Here is a 19,362-nt window from a genome sequence, read left to right as displayed (position 1 = left end):
GGCCTTTGTGGTTTAGTGAATAGGGTGTTAGTGAGAGATCGAAGTTGAAATATCAGCTGAGCTGTGACCTTTCTTGGTTGCCTTGGCAAACTGCTACCTCTGTTTTGGTCTTGGTGAAAGGGGCAGTACAAAGGCTTTCTTCAAAGGGCAGCTCGGTGGAATGAGATTCAGACTGTAAAGTATTGGCACACCTTTTAAAAATATATCTACCGTGTATATATATAAACCAGCACTCCGTACAATCTTGATATTGTACTTTTTGCAATGGTGTGATGGAGTAACGATCAAGAAGAAATTTTGCTTTTTCAGACATGTTGCTTCATAAGGTAAGTAAAAGTGTTGAGGTAACTCTTGGGTGGGAGCACATTCACAGTCTACAAAGCATGCAGACACTGCTACCCCTCTGAAGGCCTATTATGGTATAGCACCTTACTAGAAGAGCGTTAATGTAGATTGTGGGCTGTCAGATTTCAAGGGGCCTTTGTTTTCACAGAGCAGATGCTAACCTTTGTGTTCTTTGAATTACAGAAAGCTGTTTGTGGGTGGCCTTGACTGGAGTACCACGCAAGGTAACCATTTTCTAAATTGATCGTGCACATCTTACTAAAATTCAGGTCCCCTACCTCTGGGCTGTTGCTCTCGTTGTATCTTGGCTTTGAGAGGGCTGCCTCATGCCAAAGCATTTGGGGTTTCCCTGTGGCCAGTGTAGCCTCAGATGCAGCCTGCAAGGTGGGTTGCTTGTCTGAGAGATGGGGGTGAGGAGCTACTGGGAGGGCAGTGGTTAGTGAGTGAGAGTACAAATCCTCAAGCCTTATTAAAACGAGCCTCCCTATAACTACAAATTGCTCCTTGTGCCTTGGCTGTCTTGCCTCCACCATTAAGCTGTCCTTCTGTGGACCCTATGAGTCTGTTCTGAACAGCGTTCTGCTGCTTCTCAAAGCACTGAATGGCCGGGAAGCCATTTTAAGGTAATGAATACTTCAAGCATTTGTTTTGGTTGCCCTGCAGGGGCTATGTCTGCCATCCATCCTGAAACCATCATTCTCTTGTGGGTTTCCCACAGGCTTCTGGTTCACCACTGTGAGAACAGAATGCTGGACTAGATGGTCTGTTGGCCTGATCCTGCACGCTTTCCTTATGTTCTCAAAAAGGTGGAAGCCAGCTTGAGACCGTGTGTTGTGGGGGTGCATTTATTTCCGTCTCTGCCCACGTTCTGTCTCCCGGCAAATCCTCCTCAACGAAATGTATGTGTGTGTATGTGTGCTTCTTCAACAGAAACTCTCCGCAGCTACTTTTCCCAGTATGGGGAAGTTGTCGACTGTGTTATAATGAAAGACAAGACGACGAATCAGTCGCGAGGGTTTGGATTCGTCAAATTCAAAGATCCCAACTGTGTGGGGACAGTCCTGGCCAGCAGGCCTCACACATTAGATGGCCGAAATGTAAGTTTTGGGTGGGGTGGGGGAGTGATTGCTTTTCCAGTTATTTCTTAAGCTAAACAGGCAGCTGTGACTGTGACTGACTGAATAATTAAAAGCTTTGGTTGAGCAATTGATCCTTCCATATGTGACCGAACTGAGGCCAAACCTAATTAGAACTCAGCTTTTAGGGGAACTTTCAGCCCTTCTCTTATATGCTGTCCCCCATATCTTAACATCTGCTCACGATATCATGGGTGGTGAACAGTGAGATTCCCCTCTCCCCTTGACTGCTAGATGAACCCTCTTTTCCTGTTTTTTGGAATTGCTACCACCCCAAAGTATCTCTTGGGTCAGGACACACCAAGTTAAGTAGCTGCCCTTGTGTGTTCTGCTGTCTCTTGGATTTGCAAAGTCTGGCAGGTGGCTGCTTTCATGCGCTTGCAAAATGAAAGTGTGGCGTAAATGAGGCAGGCTTGCGAATCAGTCCACCAGCGTTGGGAGTAGCAAAGCAGTACTTGACAGCCTGCCCGCTGGCATGTACCACGAAGGCCCATCAGTTTCCCGAAGGGGATTAAGGCCCAGCTCTCTTTCTAGTTTGCAGCAGCCTCGCTGCCCTGGTCCTTGCCAGCGCTGGCTCACAGGCGAGTGGCCATTTACATGCTAGGAAGGAGTGGGCAAGCAGCCAGCCCTGGGAGCGACTGCTAGGTCCACTTTGATTCAGAGTTTCCTAGCCTGCCTGTATTTATCCAAAGCATTTTTACTCTACCCTTGAGCTAAACTAAACTAAAAGGCTCCTAGGACAGCTTCCAAATCAGTTCCTGCCCTCAGGGATTTCAAAGACATGGCATGGAAAAGGGATGGGGAGGAGGAAGAGGAAGAAGAAGAAGAAAGGAGGCTTGGGCACAAGTTCTTCGTTAGCAGTTTCTTATAACAACTGGCTAGAATGTACAAGGAGAGGAGGAGCCAAACATTGCCGGTCTCTCAGCTGTGCAGTGATGGAAAGGCCCTGCCATCCCTTCTCTCCTCCTGCCTTTAGAGAAGATGACTGTGCTGAGTTGGTACACATCTGCCAGTGTTAGATTTGCCTCCATAGGCTTCTTGAGAGATGGTTTCAGCTGTCCTCCGGAGGGCAGGACCTACTGATCACCCCTCAGCTTGCTTGTTGAATGCCAGCATCGGGCAAAGCCAGCTTCGGGTCTTCTTTTCTTTTCAAATAAAACTCTGGCTTGCCCTGCCTCCTGTTTCACCCTCTCCCTTGTTTGACAGATTGATCCAAAGCCTTGCACCCCTCGCGGAATGCAGCCAGAGAGAACCCGACCAAAGGAGGGATGGGTAAGGAAGCCGCTTTGGTGTGCATTGCTGTCTGCTCTTTCATCCCTCAGTGCCCTTGCTAAGCTGCTGATGTTTCCCATGTCCAAATTCCGAGGAGCTTTGTTAACCTGCTGGAAGCAGGGCAGCAAAATTCAGCCGCACTGTCAAAAAACAAATGAAGCTCTGGGGACTGGGTTGCCAGATGTCACCGCTTGCTGAAAGCAACCATGTTTCAGTGTGCTCAGCTGAACCCGCTGATCTTCACAATCTGGCGCTCGGGGGGGAGGGGGAGCTGTGGTTTTGATATGTGTATACCTGCTGCTTGCAGTGGGGCATGTTAACACTGACACATGAACATTGTTGTGTTCAGATGCCTCCTTGCCCAATGAATATTTATTATTGATGTTTATATTATGTCTATCCCTTCCCCGCAAAACAATTGTTCAAGGGGGGATAGAAAGGAGCCATAAGTGTTATCACAGGCCAGGAAAGGCATTAGCCATAAAGTCTTAGTGGTCAAACTTCATTTCCTGACCTCCCTTGTTGTAGTTAAGTAGCCTAGCTGGCTTCACTGGGGAGCCAGTTCCATAACGCAATTGCTACCACAATGAAGGGTCTACCGAATGTCCTAGTGTGCTTGTTCAATTTGTGAAGTCAGATGGTTCTGAGGGGTTCCGTTGGGTTAGCTCCTCCTGTCAGTTGGGAGCATGTAGGGTAAGTCTCTTCAGCCTGGGGATTTTTTCAAAGTTCTGCCTACGCATCTGCCCTCTGGGGTTTTCTGCAGGTGTCTCCATTTGCCACCCACATAAGTTCCAGGTTCCCTGGCATACTGTCCCCTTGCTTTTGGCTCCATCCATGCCTGTCAGCTCTCAGCGGCCCATTCCATTCTCCCACTCCCACCCTTGTCCCTGCTTTTAACTACGCTCTCCACAGAATGTCCTCTCTCCTCCTGTGCTCTCAAGCCATGCCTTCAGCCTCTCTTTCTGCCAAGCTTTTCTGGACCTATACTGCAACTCTGCTTTCCTTGATATCAGCCCTTGAAATCAAATCCTTCCCTCCCTTCTCACCTTTGTCCTGTTTGCTGTACTTGATCGCTGCCCATCTCACTAATATGGAGGAGGCATGGGTGGGGAAGAAATGATTACAGTGTTCTTAACAGCACTTCCACACGCAGGCAGAGTTCAGTTCACGCACGGCAACTTAACTTGGTGAGTCTTTTCAAGGTGCCTGCTCCAGTAGCATGAGCCTTTTAGGTGCAGCTGGTTTTCAAGAAAGGTAATGTCTGAATTGTTCACCTTCTGTCCGATGTGATTCCATCCACGTGCAAATATTTCATTTCAGCACCTGGACACACATTTGTAGCACAACACATCAGCACTTCCTTCCAGTAGGAGAGGAAGACTTTGGCTATTGTTCAGTTGTTGAGTTATTGGGGGTTGGGGAGGTGCCCTAGCCCTCCAATAGCATTTGCTCAAAAGCCCCTACAGATAAGAGGACTGATAAAAATGGTAAGAGGAATGGACTTCTCCTCTACCGTTACCCATTAAAACCATATCTCTCAACACCCACCCCACTGGTGCTGCCTCATATATACCTCGCTCCCTCTGCCATTTGCAGTGGAGATGCATACTGACATATGGCAGTCTGGCCGTGTGTGTGTGTGTGTGTGTGGTTTTTTGTTTGTTTGGAGGGTGTGTGTCTTTGAGCCGGATCTGAACTGCAGACTGCAAGACAAGTTAGGATCCGTCTCTGAATTTAAAGTCCAATGTGAAAGAATCCTTTTGCACCTCTCCCTTTAAGGCAGAAGTTGTTTGGCTGTCAAAAGGACCAGCGCTTCCACAAGCATGGAGCAAAGCGTCACTTTGAAGGATACACCCTAGTTTTAATGCCGCCATTTCTGTCCCTTTTGTCTTAGCAGAAAGGATCCAGGAGCGATAACAAATCTAATAAAATTTTTGTTGGTGGGATCCCTCACAACTGTGGCGAGACAGAGCTCAGGGAATACTTCAAGAAGTTCGGAGTGGTGAGTTTATTGCGATGGCAGGCATCAGGTCTCCTGAAAGCAGCTTCTTTCTCCCATTTCCTTCTCCATCTCTGTTCCCTCCCTTACACCTGCAGTTTGATTTTTTGCTTCAGCAACATGAAATATTCCTGTAGCTGGCTGCTCCTTTTAAAAAAACCAAGCAACTTGCATTTCTTGGCATTAGTCATAAAAGCCCCTGGTTCTAAGGTGTTTGCTTTCAGAATCCTGAGTCCATGGTTTAGCCTCTTCTCAAAGAGGAAGTCCCATTGATCCAGCATAAGGATGTCTGATTTTTGCAAAATGTAGACAGCATGGCTTTTGTGTATTTGTACTGTTTTCTTGGGGTTGCGCAGCCCTCGCTACGCCCAAAAAGCCTCTCCAGCAATCGCTCACAGCGCGGAGCTCGTGTGGAGCGCTGCCGTTTTGGTGGCGGTAAAACCCGAAAGTTTTGTGGCAGAATTAATTTTTCTGCTAAGACCTTGGTTGGAATTAATTTGATGCCATGAAGTCTGCTCTTGCCCCTCTGGGGTGGACTGACCAGCCAGTGTGATATCTCCCTTGATGCCCTGACCGTTTCTAGGGTCCCCCCACCTGAAAGCTGGAGCCTCTGGTGAGGGGCTCAGTGTCCCCCTATTCTATTATTATTATTATTATTATTATTATTATTATTATTATTATTTTATTTAATCAAACTATATCCATTCCTCACTCTTGGACAAGTATGCCCCCCCATTCCCAGCTTATGACAAAATCTAATACAAGGGTATAATGTAGCTGGGATATGTTGAGTTGCGTGAGTCCAGCAATCTCCTCTTGCACCTGATAAATTATTATGATAGTGGATGACCATCCTTTCTCAGAGCCAGGGAGCAGAGATTTTCATTGGGGCTGGTCTGTGGTGAAAATACCAAATCACAGAAGTAGCTCTGATTATTTTTGGTCAAGGTGCAATTTGTTCACATATCATTTTCATGCTTTGTTCTCAAGTTGGCCACATTCTTCACTCCCCCCCTCCCCACCCCCCTTCTTTCTCCCTCCCACCCACCCCGAAAGCAGGTAAGTCATCAAACAACTCATCATTATTTGGACATAGGTTGCCTGCATTTATACCTTAATTTACAAGCTGCTTATGTCTGGAGCAGAGAGAGAACGGTAGACTCCCAGTTCCGGGCATGCTTTGGCCCTTATCTCTGTGCTCCAGGCACCTAGGGCCTGAAAAGAAAAGGAATAATCGTACCAGCAAGCTTTGAAAACAGGGTTTTGTTAATACAAGAAAAACCTATTTAATCACAACAGTAGATTTGCATAGGTTTAAGCCTGGAGTGTTACCAGTATAACACATGAGGTGTGAAGCACGATTTCCCCAGAACTCTTCCCTTTCTCAGAGGCTTGGGTTTCTGTGGACCTTTCATTTCTAAACTTTCACTGGCTCACCCAGGAAAAGAGCTGACTGTTTTCCAAAACAGTAAATAGTGGTATGTTTTATGCTGGTACTGAATTGGGGGGGGGGGCTAATTTTAATGCACTGGCAGAGTGGCCTGCTGTTGAAGGGTGGGTAATGAATTTAATAAGAGTAAGTCCAACCAGGGTTATCTGTATTCCTGTCCTCCTTGTTCCCCTGCAAATCTTACCTTTGGAATAAGTCCCCAGGTGTCCTGATTTTTCATAGTTTCCCTTCCTTCCCAAACCCCAAAATTTTCACAGGAATTTAAGGAGTCCCAGCAGCAGCTTTAGGAAGCACCAGGAAATTGGTTCTGGGGTGTGCTGGAACAGAATGGATTTGAGAGGCGCAGGTGGAAGGGTGGGCAAGGAACTGTGCTAGGGTATTAAAACATCCTCAACCTTTGAAGCCCTGGGCAGGCCTGTCCAGCCATCCTTTTGGTTTCTAAAACCTCACCTAGCCACCATGTGCTTGGGTTTTTGTTTTATTAAAAACCCTGTCTCATTGGGACTAGTACCCTGCTTCTGTTAAATATTGGTAGTCCTTCAGATTCCTGGAATTTCCTCTGCTCAGCATCAGTCCTCTGCACAAGCACTTTAAGCATGGGCCTACACTGTGTGTGCTGGAAACATTCCTGCTCCTAATCTTTCACTTGACAGCCTGGCAGGTAACTGGAGGGAGAGGTGCTGAGTGGTGCAGAACTAACACAGCTCGGGGTGCATATATAACCCCGGCAGCTTATGTAGCCTGAAGCACCCCTTCAAGCACCCATCTTAAACCACCCTGTCCTTCATTTTCAGCAAGCTTAGCTACTTCTCGGGTGGGTGTTCCTTGGCCACAGCTTTCTGGGGACCCTGGTGGCTGTGGGCTGTGGGGAGCCTCCATGGGCTGCATGCGAGAATTCCACATGGTCTGCAATCTAATGGACTCAGTTAGCCACTTTTTCAGCCAGCTGACTAAAAATGGCTCTCTTCCCACCCAGGTCTTTGAGGGGGGGAGCAGGGTTGCAAAATTTAGTTTGGTCAGTTTTAGAAGCAGACTGGAATTCAACTTGAGATGCACAATTAAAAAGGGGGAGCTGGCTTTTCCCAACAGCGAATGTGTAAACTTGAACTTGTTCAGCAACTAATGACTACTTTTGCCCAGATGAATCAGAAATGTGATGCTCTTGTTTGTTTGAGGGTTTTTTGTGGTGAGGCGGGGCGGACAATGCACAAGGTATAATTGGTTAGGTCCCAAAAGGGAATTGACCCATGTTAGTAAGATCTACGTTCGTGCTTGGTAACCTGAATCCTGCCAAACGAGTTGTCTTTTCCAACCTTAACTCGCCCTGTGTGGACCCATGTGTATCCCATTTCATTATGCAGTTGTCCTTTGGCTCCCAAAATACTCCCTGGGGGGGCATTTGTGGCTCATCCGGGCAGATGCTACCTAAAAGCCCTTGAGTGGTGCTGGGTGATAAATTTTCTCCTTCCCACTGATGGCTGCTTCAACAACTCAGCCTCAGCTTCCCCATGTGAGCTGCTCAGCCTCCTGGGGCTAGTTGGGAGAGGCTCTGAGCGTCAAATGCCCTCCTCCTGCCACAGCAGAGGCAGGCTGAGCTGGACAGCATAAGCACCTGTAAAATGGGGAGCAGAGCCCCTCAAGCTTGTGGCTGATGGCAGTTTCTTTCCCCTTGTGCCTAGCTAGGTGACATCTCTTGTTATCTCCTTGTCTAACTAAAGAGGCCATCAGTAAGTTGATCCGTATAGATTTGTCGATTAGGCCTCATTTGCAGACTGTGAACGTGGCTGGGCTGAATATTGAGGACTGGGCAGCTCTTGGAACTTGTCACTGTTCCTCCTGGCTCGATTTCTCCAGAATGCCCTGGAACGACGCTGTCTCAAGGTAGCATTGTTCCAATGGCTGTTAAGGGGATAGCAGCCCCTGTGCTCAAATATAAACCTTTTTCTGCACACACACTTACACATCTCAAAAAATATCTTTGCAAGGTTCTCAAATAAGAACTCCGCTGACAAACCGAGCAGATGTTTCTCTTTTGTTTAGAAAATCACAGAATGAGAAGAGACTGCCAGCCTATAAGTGCTGCCATCTTCTCTCCCTGTCCCCCACTTCTCAGGATGTTTGGCACAAGCCAACTTAAGCCCATACCGCCTGGGAAGGAATATGCCTGCCTCCCTGACTTCTTGCACCATCTAAAGATTTGGGCATTGCGGTCAAACACCTGAGTTCAGCCATCTGGGTGGCGATGCACTTGAAATAAGTGTTCTCTTGAAATCACAGCCTCTGGGATCTCTGGGCTTAAGTGACAGCTAAGATTGATTTCAGAAGCTACAGAATTGTAAAGAATTGTGAAATCTGAATGGGCAGCCCATTACTTCACTACCGAAGAATCTCCCACTGCCCCAGCAGTGCCCTGTTCACTGTTTGGGGAAACATTGAGAGATTTTCTGTATTTGCAGGGAGAGCTGCTTAGCCATCCAAACGTGACAATCTTGCATCAGTTTTTCGGGGAGTCATTATTAAATGGCATCAGTTATTCAGGGGTGAAAAATATGTCTTATTAGGAGCCCTGATTGTCATTTGAGGCTCTCTTTCCCTTGCTTATCATGCACTAGCCTCTAGATTGCCCCTTGAAAAAGTAAACGAGGTACAGAGGTTAGTAAAGGGTGGTCAACTCAGGTCACCTGTTTATATGAGCAGACTCTGCCACCCTGGGGAGTTCTGTCTGCTTGAAACAATTACTAAGACGGCTAGAAAACATGCTCTGTGTTCCTTGTTTGTTCCTCCAGCTCACGCATCCGTCCTCTCTCCAGGGCCACCTGCTTTTCTCCCTATTCCTAGCAAGAAGTGTTTTCTGCTGCTTTGGTACAATTAAGCTGCACCTTGTTTGGTGAATTTTTAAAAGACGGGCGGGGAGGTAGCCCTCTATCGATCTGCGACTTTGGTTTGCACTTTGGCATTTGCGTTCTCAGTTATCCATTTGTTTTTTTAAAAAAAGTTTATTGCACTTATATATTAACACCTGACAGAAGAAAGAGCCACGAGTGATCTTCTGCCTTTCAGCCTTTGCTTGGGGAAGGGTACTTGCCTTGCCAACGGCTTAATCTGCCTTGTTTCCTATCAGATGCTTATCGCTAGCCGCACCTCAAGCGTCTGATTGTGCTTCTGCTTTCTTTGCGTGGCCTCATCCTGCTGCCGTGTGTTAACCCTCCTGTGGGAGCTTCATCAGTAGAATTTCCCCTTCTCTCTTTCTAGGTCACTGAAGTGGTAATGATCTATGATGCAGAGAAGCAGCGGCCCCGAGGTAAAGGAGACTCTAGTTTGTCCTTGAAATTTCTTTATCCTCTCCCTATGTCAGATGGCAAACTTTCACAACATCAACACACAATATATCTATATTGTTTACATTGCCTCAGGAAATTATTCCACTGAACAAACTACTACATGTAATTCATGCAATTCCATCCTCCAGTGTGTTGCTGCTTTTTGAAGTCAGGTGTTGCGGTAAATGTCCGTCTCTGTCTCCTCCCTACCTGCCCATGCCCCCAAAAGGTGTCTTTAAGAAAAAGGTTGACACCCGAATTTAGCTGCTTGTTACAAATAGGCAAAGGAAAAGGAGTGAAAAGAAGCAGTCATTAAGCTTATGCATTCTCCTATGCCCCCCCCTTTAGAGCATACGGGCTCTTAGAATCTGTTTTCCAAGGTTGCAGTTATCATTAACTGCAGGATTGGAACAAATGTTCAGCTTTGACCTTTTTTGTTGTTAAATGGCTTCAGCTGAAAGCATTGGGCAAAGGCCACGTCTCTTTAAGTTGCTGCTTGAAAAGTTTTGCAGATGAGGATCCAGGCAAGCCCCCTGTTACCCTTGAGGGGTAACTGCTTTTATAGTTTGAGTGAGTGGGCAGTTTCTCCCCAAACTCGAAAGGCTGAGTCAGCAGTGCCTTCTCAGCTTCAGCCCCAACAGCAATCAAGCCCTTGTTTTGTCTTGCTTTCCATTCCACCAATCACTTTTCAGTTGGCTCTTAGAGGCAGTAGTTTTTAAAACAAAAACGTCATCTGCGTGAGTTGCACCTAACCCACTCGGTAGCATGTCAGACATGCTAGGAAACAGTTTGCCATCTAGACTTTTCCACTCTTCCTTGTTGACTCCATTATTTTAAAGCAATATGTAAATTCTTCACTTCATATTGATTAAGCTGTTAAGTCTTAGTTTTTATTTTAATTTAGACATACATCCTTAGTGGCATATTTAAGTGTTTCATAGTAAAAGTACAGTAAATGTTAAGTTCTTTCTCCCCCCCCTCCTTTTCTTCTCTCTTTCTCTGTGAACTGTTTGTGATTAATATCTCTTTAGATTTTCTTCTCTCTAGGTGATAGATTATCACAGAGGTACAGGCCATTTCCACAAATGGAGGAGGGGTTCGGGCTTTTGTCTTTATTTGGAGTGTAAACTTAAGTTTTCAATATGTGGGGGCGGGCGGTTTTTCTCTTATTTTGATGCCTTTTAATTCGTTTTGCAACAGCTTTGCACTGTTTCAACAGAAAAACTCACTGACACAGTAAAGAGCAGCATCTTCCTGCGTGGTTCTCCTCGCCCCCTAAAGTTGGGAGAGGCATTAAAAGAACCTTGCCTCTACTTTGAACCATCTTTCCCGCCCTTGTGCTCACCATGAAAACAAAACCCAAACGTGATTATTATTTTTTAACCTAACGACCCCCTAAAGCTCTCGCAGTTCAACTTTCCCAGTGACGAAGCAGGAAACTTTGAAGGCTTCCTTCTGAGGTTTTGTCTTTTGCCTTAAAGCCTCGCATATGCAATAAGCTACCACCAGCAGGTTTGAAGGGCGTGAGCTGCTGGGCGTTTCAGCCCAGTCCATCACAGGCCCCATGTTGCAACAAGCGTGTCCGGCGCTGGATGCCAAACATGGGTGGCAAGTTGGTGTGGCAGATTGGATCCGGCTAGGCTCACAGCCGCCAGCTTTCAGCCAGCTGGACATGATTCTGCAACCTGCACTAGCGATCCATCTATTCCGAATACGGGCAGACATGACTCTCACGTTTACACCGCTTGCCTCTTAACCGCTTTTGTCTGCATTGTCCTGCGGTTTCCATTGCAACCCTGTGCTTTCTCCACTCAGTTGCACAGCTGTAAACTTCACTGCAAGTGTCAACGTGTCGGTTAGACCCCTGGGGGATGCAAGGAGCAAATGCTTCTTTCATCAGAGGCTGTCCTGTGTTGCTTGCTGTTGGGTGCATCACATTGATAACTTGTGAAGTCTCCCTTGCTGTCCTAGTTCCTCTCTTAAAGTATCCTCGGAAAACGCACTCTCTTGTCCCAATTCTTGGTGTCTCTTTCTGCTCAAGCTCTTGTCCTCTTAAGATCTTAAACTTCCTTCTTTCACCTTAAAATCTCTGCTCAGTCATTTGTATGGCTGTTAGGAAGCTTGACTCATATACTGGGCACCCACCCCTTATTCCCATTTTACAGACGGGGAATGTGCACTTGAATACTAATTGGCTTCCTTTCAGCCACCTAGTGATTTCATGACTGACGTATGATATAAACTGGTTCCCCTCGCTGCCACTGCATCCTACCAGTTTTCCAACTTAGCACCAAGTATAGATTTGAGAGGACCACTGATAGGAAAGATGCAGACATCCTATAGAGGAATTTGGTCCACGTCTTTGGACGGGGTCTGTTATGCTGCTTACTTAATGAATAGCAGCTTTGTAAATGTTACGCTTTTAAGTCCTATGTCTCTTGTCGCAATCTTGTCTTGGAAAATGGCTTCATGATAAAGCCAGCAGAAAAGCAAAGTTTTATACTAAGGCAGAGTTGACAGTGTGGCTGAACACTGAGGTAACACTTAAGGTCAAGAAACGCGTCACAGTCATTACTTTTTTTAGCTTGCCTGCTACTGAAAATTACGAGCACCTTTGAATTGCATGCACCATTCAGCTAAATCTACACATCTGCAGAACGCAAAATTGCACGAGTCCAAAACCTCTTGCATTGTATTTGGTTGTTTGAGTCTTCTGGGCTCACAGAGAAATTCCTGAATGACAGTGTGATGCGGCGGATCAAGTGGGGTGTTTGGCCTTGAGGTGCTTTCCTCTCTTGCAGTTCAGCTCTCAAAGCTTGCTGGGGTGAACTTGAGAGAGCTGCAGCGATCAGCCAAACCTATCTCCACAGGACTGTGACTCAGGGCTCAGAATGCAGCCGGCTACTCATCTAGTCCTGGAGCATAGCAATCTCCCCTCTTAATGGAGGAAGAGTTCACAATTAAGAAAACAAAAAAAAAACCAGCCGAGCTGATCCCCAACCTTTAATATCTGAGGTGGATGCATCCATCTGTTTTCTCCCACCCCAAAATTCCAAACTTTCCCCCTTGCAACAAGTTCTTAAACCTTAGGCTTTCCCCTTCTCAAAGCTCCTTGTGTTTCAGTCTCCTTATGCCTTTTGCACCTATTTTGCTCTTTGGCAAAGCTTCCTGGGCTTCAAGGGAAATCTCCTTGTGAAGCTAACGCCCCAGATTTCTTCCAGTGTCCTGAGGTGCTGCTAAGGTGCCCAAGAGCTTTTCACCAACCTTTTCCCACTCATCCTGTTGTCAATCATTCAGCTTGCTCACCCCTTGTCCACCTGCACTACATTCTTATAGAAGAGGTTCTCATCCAACAGCCTCTTTTAGCACTTGCCTCCCTGACAACTTTTTGGTTTTCCACCTGCCCTTTCGTTGCTGTCTTTCTTATTCACAAAAGACCTCCCTGCCAACCCCCATGATGCCATCGCCTCTTATCTGGGTCTGCCTCAAGTGCAGATCCCCGCTTCTGGGAAACACTCAAATTTTTGCTTAGTTTCCCCTTCTGGTGTTTGCAGTCCTCCTTTCTTTGAATCTTCTTGCTTGCCTCTCATTTTTCTTCCTAACCTTGAGCGAATAGCAAAAGAGCACAGTTTTCTTCTGCGCAGGTGATTGGCAGCTGTCCCCGATAACATCCTTCCTCCATTTTAAATAGTGGAAGTTTCTGAATCACTTGTCTCTCAGATGCAGAAGTGCCCATCTTTCCACTTCTGCCCTGCCAAGACTTCCATCTGCCTGCAGACAAGTGAAAGAGCAGCTCTCTTTGTAGAGGCTGCTGCATCGTGGACCTGGCTTCATTTATACTCTTACGTATTGGAGATGCTCTTAAAAGTTCCCCACAATCCATTTATTTTAAATTTGATTCCACCCCCCGCCCCTGCTCTTGTTGCTGGCAGCAGAATTTTGACCTGTTGCGATCTATCTTGGCCTGTATCTTTGTGTCTTTTTTAAGTACGAACCTTTTCTACGATAAGGCTCCATGAGCTTACCCAACCATGTTGGATAAGCTTAGAGAGAAAATAACTGTTACAGAGACTGTAGCTTTTTTTCTGTTGAACGCTTTAGAGCAATAAATGGCTGCTGTCAGCACTAGCTGCAAAGCGAAAATTAAACCAAGGGGGAAATCTTGGGTTTCAGGGGGAAAACGATTAAACGTCCCCACCCCAACGCCATTTCCCACCCCAAATGCATTTTGTTTTCATTGAAAAATTTTAGAAAGCCGCTTTTGCAAAGGGCTGCAATTGCATCAGCTAATAGTGGTCCTGGATTTGACCATTGGTAGTTTTCCAAGGGGATGCAGTGTGTTCTGCATAGGACTATGTTTGGGATTTTCTCGGATATATTTTCATGAAATTAATTGGCAGGGCAAACAAGTTGCCCCTGGAAGTACTGCCCGTAATATATTCTCTGTCAGCCAAATTTCCACCCAAAATAACAGAGAGCTATCATGTTTTCCCACCACCCCTTAGCCCCAGAAGATCTTGCCATTGAGAAGTCACGCCAAGCCCTACCCCAAGTCACCTGAAACCCTTGCTTGAACCCTTGGTTCGCCCCTAATATTGTTCATCATCCTGTTTTGTGTCACAACACCCTGCTACCTTGATTCACTCTTCGTCGTTGGCTAGGTTTTGGATTTATTACTTTCGAGGACGAACAATCAGTGGACCAGGCTGTCAACATGCATTTTCACGACATCATGGGCAAAAAAGTGTGTAGTTGTAGTTTTATTTTACCTTAAGACAAAGCTGAGTCTTGGAGCAACTGGCAATTTGGCTGGCGGATAGGAGGAGCTTGGCGGGGGGAGTGTTGGGGGGAGGACGACACAAGGGGTGACAGGAAGAGAATCCTCACAGGTGAAGCTTCATTGAGTGACTTGTTTTATCCCATGAGTCTCCATCATCTTGGAACAGAGAGTTTAATTTTCCACAGATTAAGGAGTAACTTCTTCCAAAGTTTGGCACTGAGAAGGTTTAAACCAGCACCTTTCAGACTGCATTTCTCGGCCTCTTGGGCCTTCCCCGAAAGTTTATTGCAGAGAAGATTGGTGGACAAAATCCCCTGAAAGGCAGTGCAATGATCTTGGTCTAATAAATTAGTGTTTAGCAGTCCAAGAACAGGTGCTGTGCTTATATGCTCCTGCTACCTCATATCTTTGGGCATTAACACATTTTTCCTTAAGCTGGTACCCTCCACAGGTTTTCTACTCCAACTCCCATCAGCCTCAGCTTAGGGAAGAATGCATTAATGCAAGTCTCCCATGGTTGGCTAAACTACTTGTTTCCTGGAAGTCTCAACTGCGTAAGCCTGGCAGTGAACTGTCAGAGGGAGGAGGAAGGATGCTGGCATAGCACTTTATCTCTGTCCAATAAGCAGTCGTTTATTGACCTGAGGTGGTTGTGCCTCAACCAGGCCAGCTTGTTCATCTGCATCCATCTTCCCATACAACACTCCTCTGTAGGATCAGGTTGGGGGGGGGGAGGTCACTCTCGATTTGTGCAGTGGAGGCCCAGAAATTTGGAAACTGCTGACGAGCATTTGAGGACCATTTGTGGGTGGCTCAGGTTAAAATAATAGCTGAAGACCCCACTTGCGATTTTGTCATGTCATTTGGCTGCATTCACACGAACTAAGGCAAGCAGCATTGAGGTTTTGCTTTAGATGTTCTTCTGTTAAGGAGGTATGATGGTAACAAGCCAGTGGAAGTCGAGCAGGAGGAGCAGGGCTGTTGTAGAGGGTGATTTATTTATTTATTTGCAACGCCAGTTAAATCTCTACGTTGCCAAAGGCTCAGCTTCCCATTACCACTCCTTCAGATGTGTGTGCCTTTTCCATATTCCAGCTGGGGAGGACGGGAGGGGAGGGGCGCACAGCAGCCTTTGAAAGGCGAGATTTGAACAAAACATTGACCGAAGCATCGTGAAGGAATGGTTCAAACCGGGGAGGAAAAAAAATGGGTCACTTACTGTGAGACTTGGATACGAATCCACATATTCTTTTTACCTATAATAGCGTTTTTAACCACGATGCAGTTAAGTGACCTTTTGGTTGTTGTCATCTTCATACTGTGTTGTCAGCACTCCCGAGAGACTTCTGGGTGAACTGACTCTGCTCTCTTAACTCACTCTGCTTTTAAGTCCCTCGGCTCTCAGCGTAGCTTCACGTGAGCAAGCAAGGCAGGGGAAGGAGTGGCTTAAGTTTCAAAGAGCGGCGTCAGCCTCTAAATTGTCCCAGCTTCTGATAAAGGTGAAAGGGCGACCAAGAGATTCTCGTGCAAAACCTAAAGTGTTTGTGGCTCTCCAGTTTGGGTTGAAACTGCAGACATTTGAGGATAGACTCCTGGGTTTTAAAAGTCCCAACGCTCTCCCAGTTCTCGAGCTTTGTAATTCACAATGAGAAGTTGCTTTTGTTTTTTTTGAAAGCTCAGTATTTTTCTGCTATCCAAAAAGTCTTGCCGGGATATCCTAGTGAATGCAGAAGTTAGTTATGCAGTTTAAAATATTTCTGAAATCTTCTGAGTTGGAACTGGAGCTACTGCTTCACTTGTTTCGTCAGCTGCTAATCAAATTCTGTAGCCGTGGGCACCAGTTCTGGGAACCCAGGAGAGAACTGGGTGATAAGAGTCGGTTTCAAAAGCCGTGCTCTTCATCCCTCCCTCACCGCAGAAGAGTCTCTGCTCATCTTTGTCTTTGTGCAAAGCTGAAGCCAAAATCTCAAGACGGCAAAGATGAAGAGATTGCAGCGATATAAATGCCATGTTGCTCGCCAAGTGGCTGGAGAAAAGGCAGACTTTGAGCCATTGATGTTTGGGTGCCAAATACGTTTTTGTTGACCAGGTAGAGTGCAAGTTTCCAGCCATTTTGGTAATTCCACCCCATCGTTAAAGGCGGCTTTTGAACTTTCCTCAGCGCTGCTCCCCCCCGAGAAACCCCTGAAATAACAGCGTTGGCAAAGCCACTCTGCCTTCTTTCCCTTCTGCCCTTTGAAAATGATTACAGAAGCTTATTCTCCCCGCCCGGCCCCTTTGCCATATTTAATGAGCAACCAAACTGTCTCAAGGTTTGGGATTTGGGGCATATGACGGCAGTGGGGTGGGAAATTGCTTGTTTCCAGCACCCTCCCAGTGGAGGGTTTGGGTCGACAAAAAAGAGAGGAGGGATGTTTCAGGGACTTGGGAGGCCCGTTATCAGCACTGACTTTTGCAGCCTTGCAGAAGCAGAGTTAATCTGAAGTACACACATTTCATACGTTTTGCTTCATGGCGTTTATATCCGGGCTTTCCTCCAGGGAGCTCAGGAAAGGTATGCAGGGCTCCCAGGTGGTCTCCCATCCAGGCAGTGACCACAGAGAAGACCTGCTCGGCTTTAGTAAGGTTGCTGCACCTTTGGCCTTCAAACCATGCCCTGGGCTCTTTGGAGGCAAAGATCCCCGAGTTATTAAAGTGTGACTGAGCATGTCCAAATTGTTAGCTGCGTCCCGACATTAGCACAAGTTTAAAATGGGAGTTTGTTCTCTCTCCCTTTAATGACCCCATTGCTCAGCTTCACTTAATAATTCAGAATTTATCTTCTGCCACCCCACCCCACGCCAAATTTCAAAATTAGCTTCATATTTGGATTTAAAACTGGCTGTGAATTTTATCTTGGACAGGAAGTCCACCTTAAGTAGTCCAGGCACATCATTAAAGCACTGGGGTGCATTCACTTTATGTGTGACACACACATACACATTTATTTACAAAACAAAAGTGCTTTTCCTCTGACTTAACACAGTATGAAGGTTTTGCTTCTTATTGACTCAACTGTCCATTTTTTATTACCTGCATGTTTGTTTACTTTTTTGTTAGATGTAATGTAAGGTTCTCTTATCACATCCATTCCTTCTGACATTGTTTGAGTTAATTGAGGTTCTTTAAGCATTAGCCTGGGGAAGGTAAGTCTCTATCTTCCATTAGACTTCTAAATAATAATAAAAGAAATAAGTTTATAAATAGGAATTTCTTTTTTAAAAAAACAACAACTGGAAACTAAATGTGTGTTTCTCAGGTATGAACAAAGCCGAAATTGCAATTTAGCTGTGTGGCATGTTTGGCCACAAATTACACCACTTTCCTCATCGCCACCCTGCCAAAAAAAAAAGAAATGAAAAAAGAGAGAGAGGTCTGGCTTAAAGCCTTTGTACCTTTCTTCCATGATGTTCCCCTCAACCTTGCTTGCAAACTTAATTCTTCTTACCTGCAAAGCCAAGCACCAGAGCTGTGTGCGGAAAGCGAAAGTTTGTCGAGAAGACAGCGCTGCCTGCTTGTTACATGAGCAAGCCGATCAGCAAACATAACGGAAGAGGAAAAACCACGCTCGGGGACAACTTTTATCCTTAACCGCTTTCAGAGGGGAGACTTTCAGAGCGGCTTCCTCTTGAACTACCCATTGTACCCGAGAAACACTCACTTTTTTCCCTCTAATCTAGCGGTCTTTAAAAAAGAAAAAAAAGCTTGTAATTCTTTTATTAAGTTCTTAGCCGTAAGTCATAAGGTGCTAAGATATGAGCTTTTGCTTTTTAAGTGTTAAAACTTAAGGGTGTGTGTGAAAAGGGGCGGGGGGGGCAGCGGCGGCGAGGTAACAGGTAGCCCACCCACCCTGAGCAGCTCGCTCTCTTTGTTTAGGTGGAGGTGAAGCGGGCCGAGCCTCGGGATAGCAAGAGTCAGACGCCAGGGCCGACGGGCACGAGCCAGTGGGGAAGCCGGATCATGCCAAGTGCTGCCAACGGCTGGGCAGGGCAGCCCCCACCTGCCTGGCAGCAAGGATATGGACCTCAAGGTACCACTTTGCCACTGCTGGACCCCGGCAGGTTGCGGGACACTCCTGAGCCAAATCAGGCTTGGCCTTCATTCCTCTGTGCGCAAATAAGCTCCTCCAGGCCGATACTGACAGTCCCTTGCTAGTTTAGGGTGCAGAAGGGCACCTGCTCTGCCTCTGTCCCCAGGCATCTTCAGGTTCTCCATAGTTGGAGGCAGTAAAGGCCTCTGAGCGCCAGCTGCTGGCAGGGGAAAGCTGCTGCTCCACTCACGTCCCATTGGGGCATCTGCTGGGCCATGGCGAGGGCAGGAGGATGGGGTGCCCTTTGGCCTGGTCCAGCAGCCAGCCTCTCCTTAAGTTCATAGGGAGCAGGTGATTGGAAAGGGGGTTCTCCCCCCCCCAAAACCAAGTTCCATGCTGAAATAACTTTGAAACAGGCACGGTCCAGGCTGTTTTGAAGTGCCCCTGGACCTTGGCAGCCAATTTGAGACAGAGGGGGGTCAAGAATCTTCCTCCTCTGCCTCTTGGAAGCCCTGCCTCCAGCCCTCCTTCAGCTTGAGCTTGCGGCAGATGCTGCCTGCAATGAAATGAGAGTGTCTCAGCTGTAGGAGGTGCAGGCAGCGGTTTACTTGCGGCAGCTGAATGCGGGTTTGGAACTCCTCTTTTATATACTTTCTCCACCTCAATATGCAGGCCTCTGTAACTTAAAAGAGTGTGCGGTCCCATCTCAGGCGCTGTTTTTCAAATGCTGTGTTTCAGAAGAGTCCCAAATAACTCCCCCGCTAGGCTTCGCTTCTTGACATTCTCACAGTTCTGAAATGATGAGGTTGTAAAATGAGCACTGTCCTGGTCGGTATCTTGACCAGTCTTGTGTGTGTGTGTTTTTTCTCCCTTCCCCTCCCTCTTCCTCTCCCTCCCCCCACTTTAGGTATGTGGGTACCAGCTGGACAAGCACTTGGTAAGTATGTCACAGTTGTTGAAGGCCTTGTATATTGAATATCCTAAGCCTAAT

The 19,362-nt window shown here is 46.6% G+C and overlaps 1 protein-coding gene across 5 annotated transcripts in view; it reads left to right on the top strand.

The window, feature by feature from the left end:
* The window catches only part of DAZAP1 (DAZ associated protein 1), a 43,766-nt gene that overhangs the window by 12,327 nt on the left and 12,077 nt on the right, over positions 1-19,362 (top strand). For 3 of the 5 annotated variants that reach the window (XM_035121060.2, XM_035121056.2, XM_035121059.2), the window contains exons 2-9: positions 529-569; positions 1,276-1,442; positions 2,688-2,753; positions 4,648-4,755; positions 9,455-9,503; positions 14,184-14,266; positions 18,218-18,371; positions 19,279-19,308. In XM_035121060.2, coding sequence (XP_034976951.1) covers positions 529-569; positions 1,276-1,442; positions 2,688-2,753; positions 4,648-4,755; positions 9,455-9,503; positions 14,184-14,266; positions 18,218-18,371; positions 19,279-19,308 — 698 coding nt within the window. Of the gene's footprint in view, positions 1-528; positions 570-1,275; positions 1,443-2,687; positions 2,754-4,647; positions 4,756-9,454; positions 9,504-14,183; positions 14,267-18,217; positions 18,372-19,278; positions 19,309-19,362 lie in introns of those variants that run through there. The other 2 variants (XM_035121057.2, XM_035121061.2) reach the window with 2 other exon arrangements.

This window comes from Zootoca vivipara, chromosome 6, assembly GCF_963506605.1.
Source record: "Zootoca vivipara chromosome 6, rZooViv1.1, whole genome shotgun sequence".
Taxonomy (NCBI): Eukaryota; Metazoa; Chordata; class Lepidosauria; order Squamata; family Lacertidae; genus Zootoca; species Zootoca vivipara.
The sequence above is the reverse complement of the archived record's forward strand: the minus strand, read 5'-3'. Positions and strand labels throughout refer to the sequence as shown.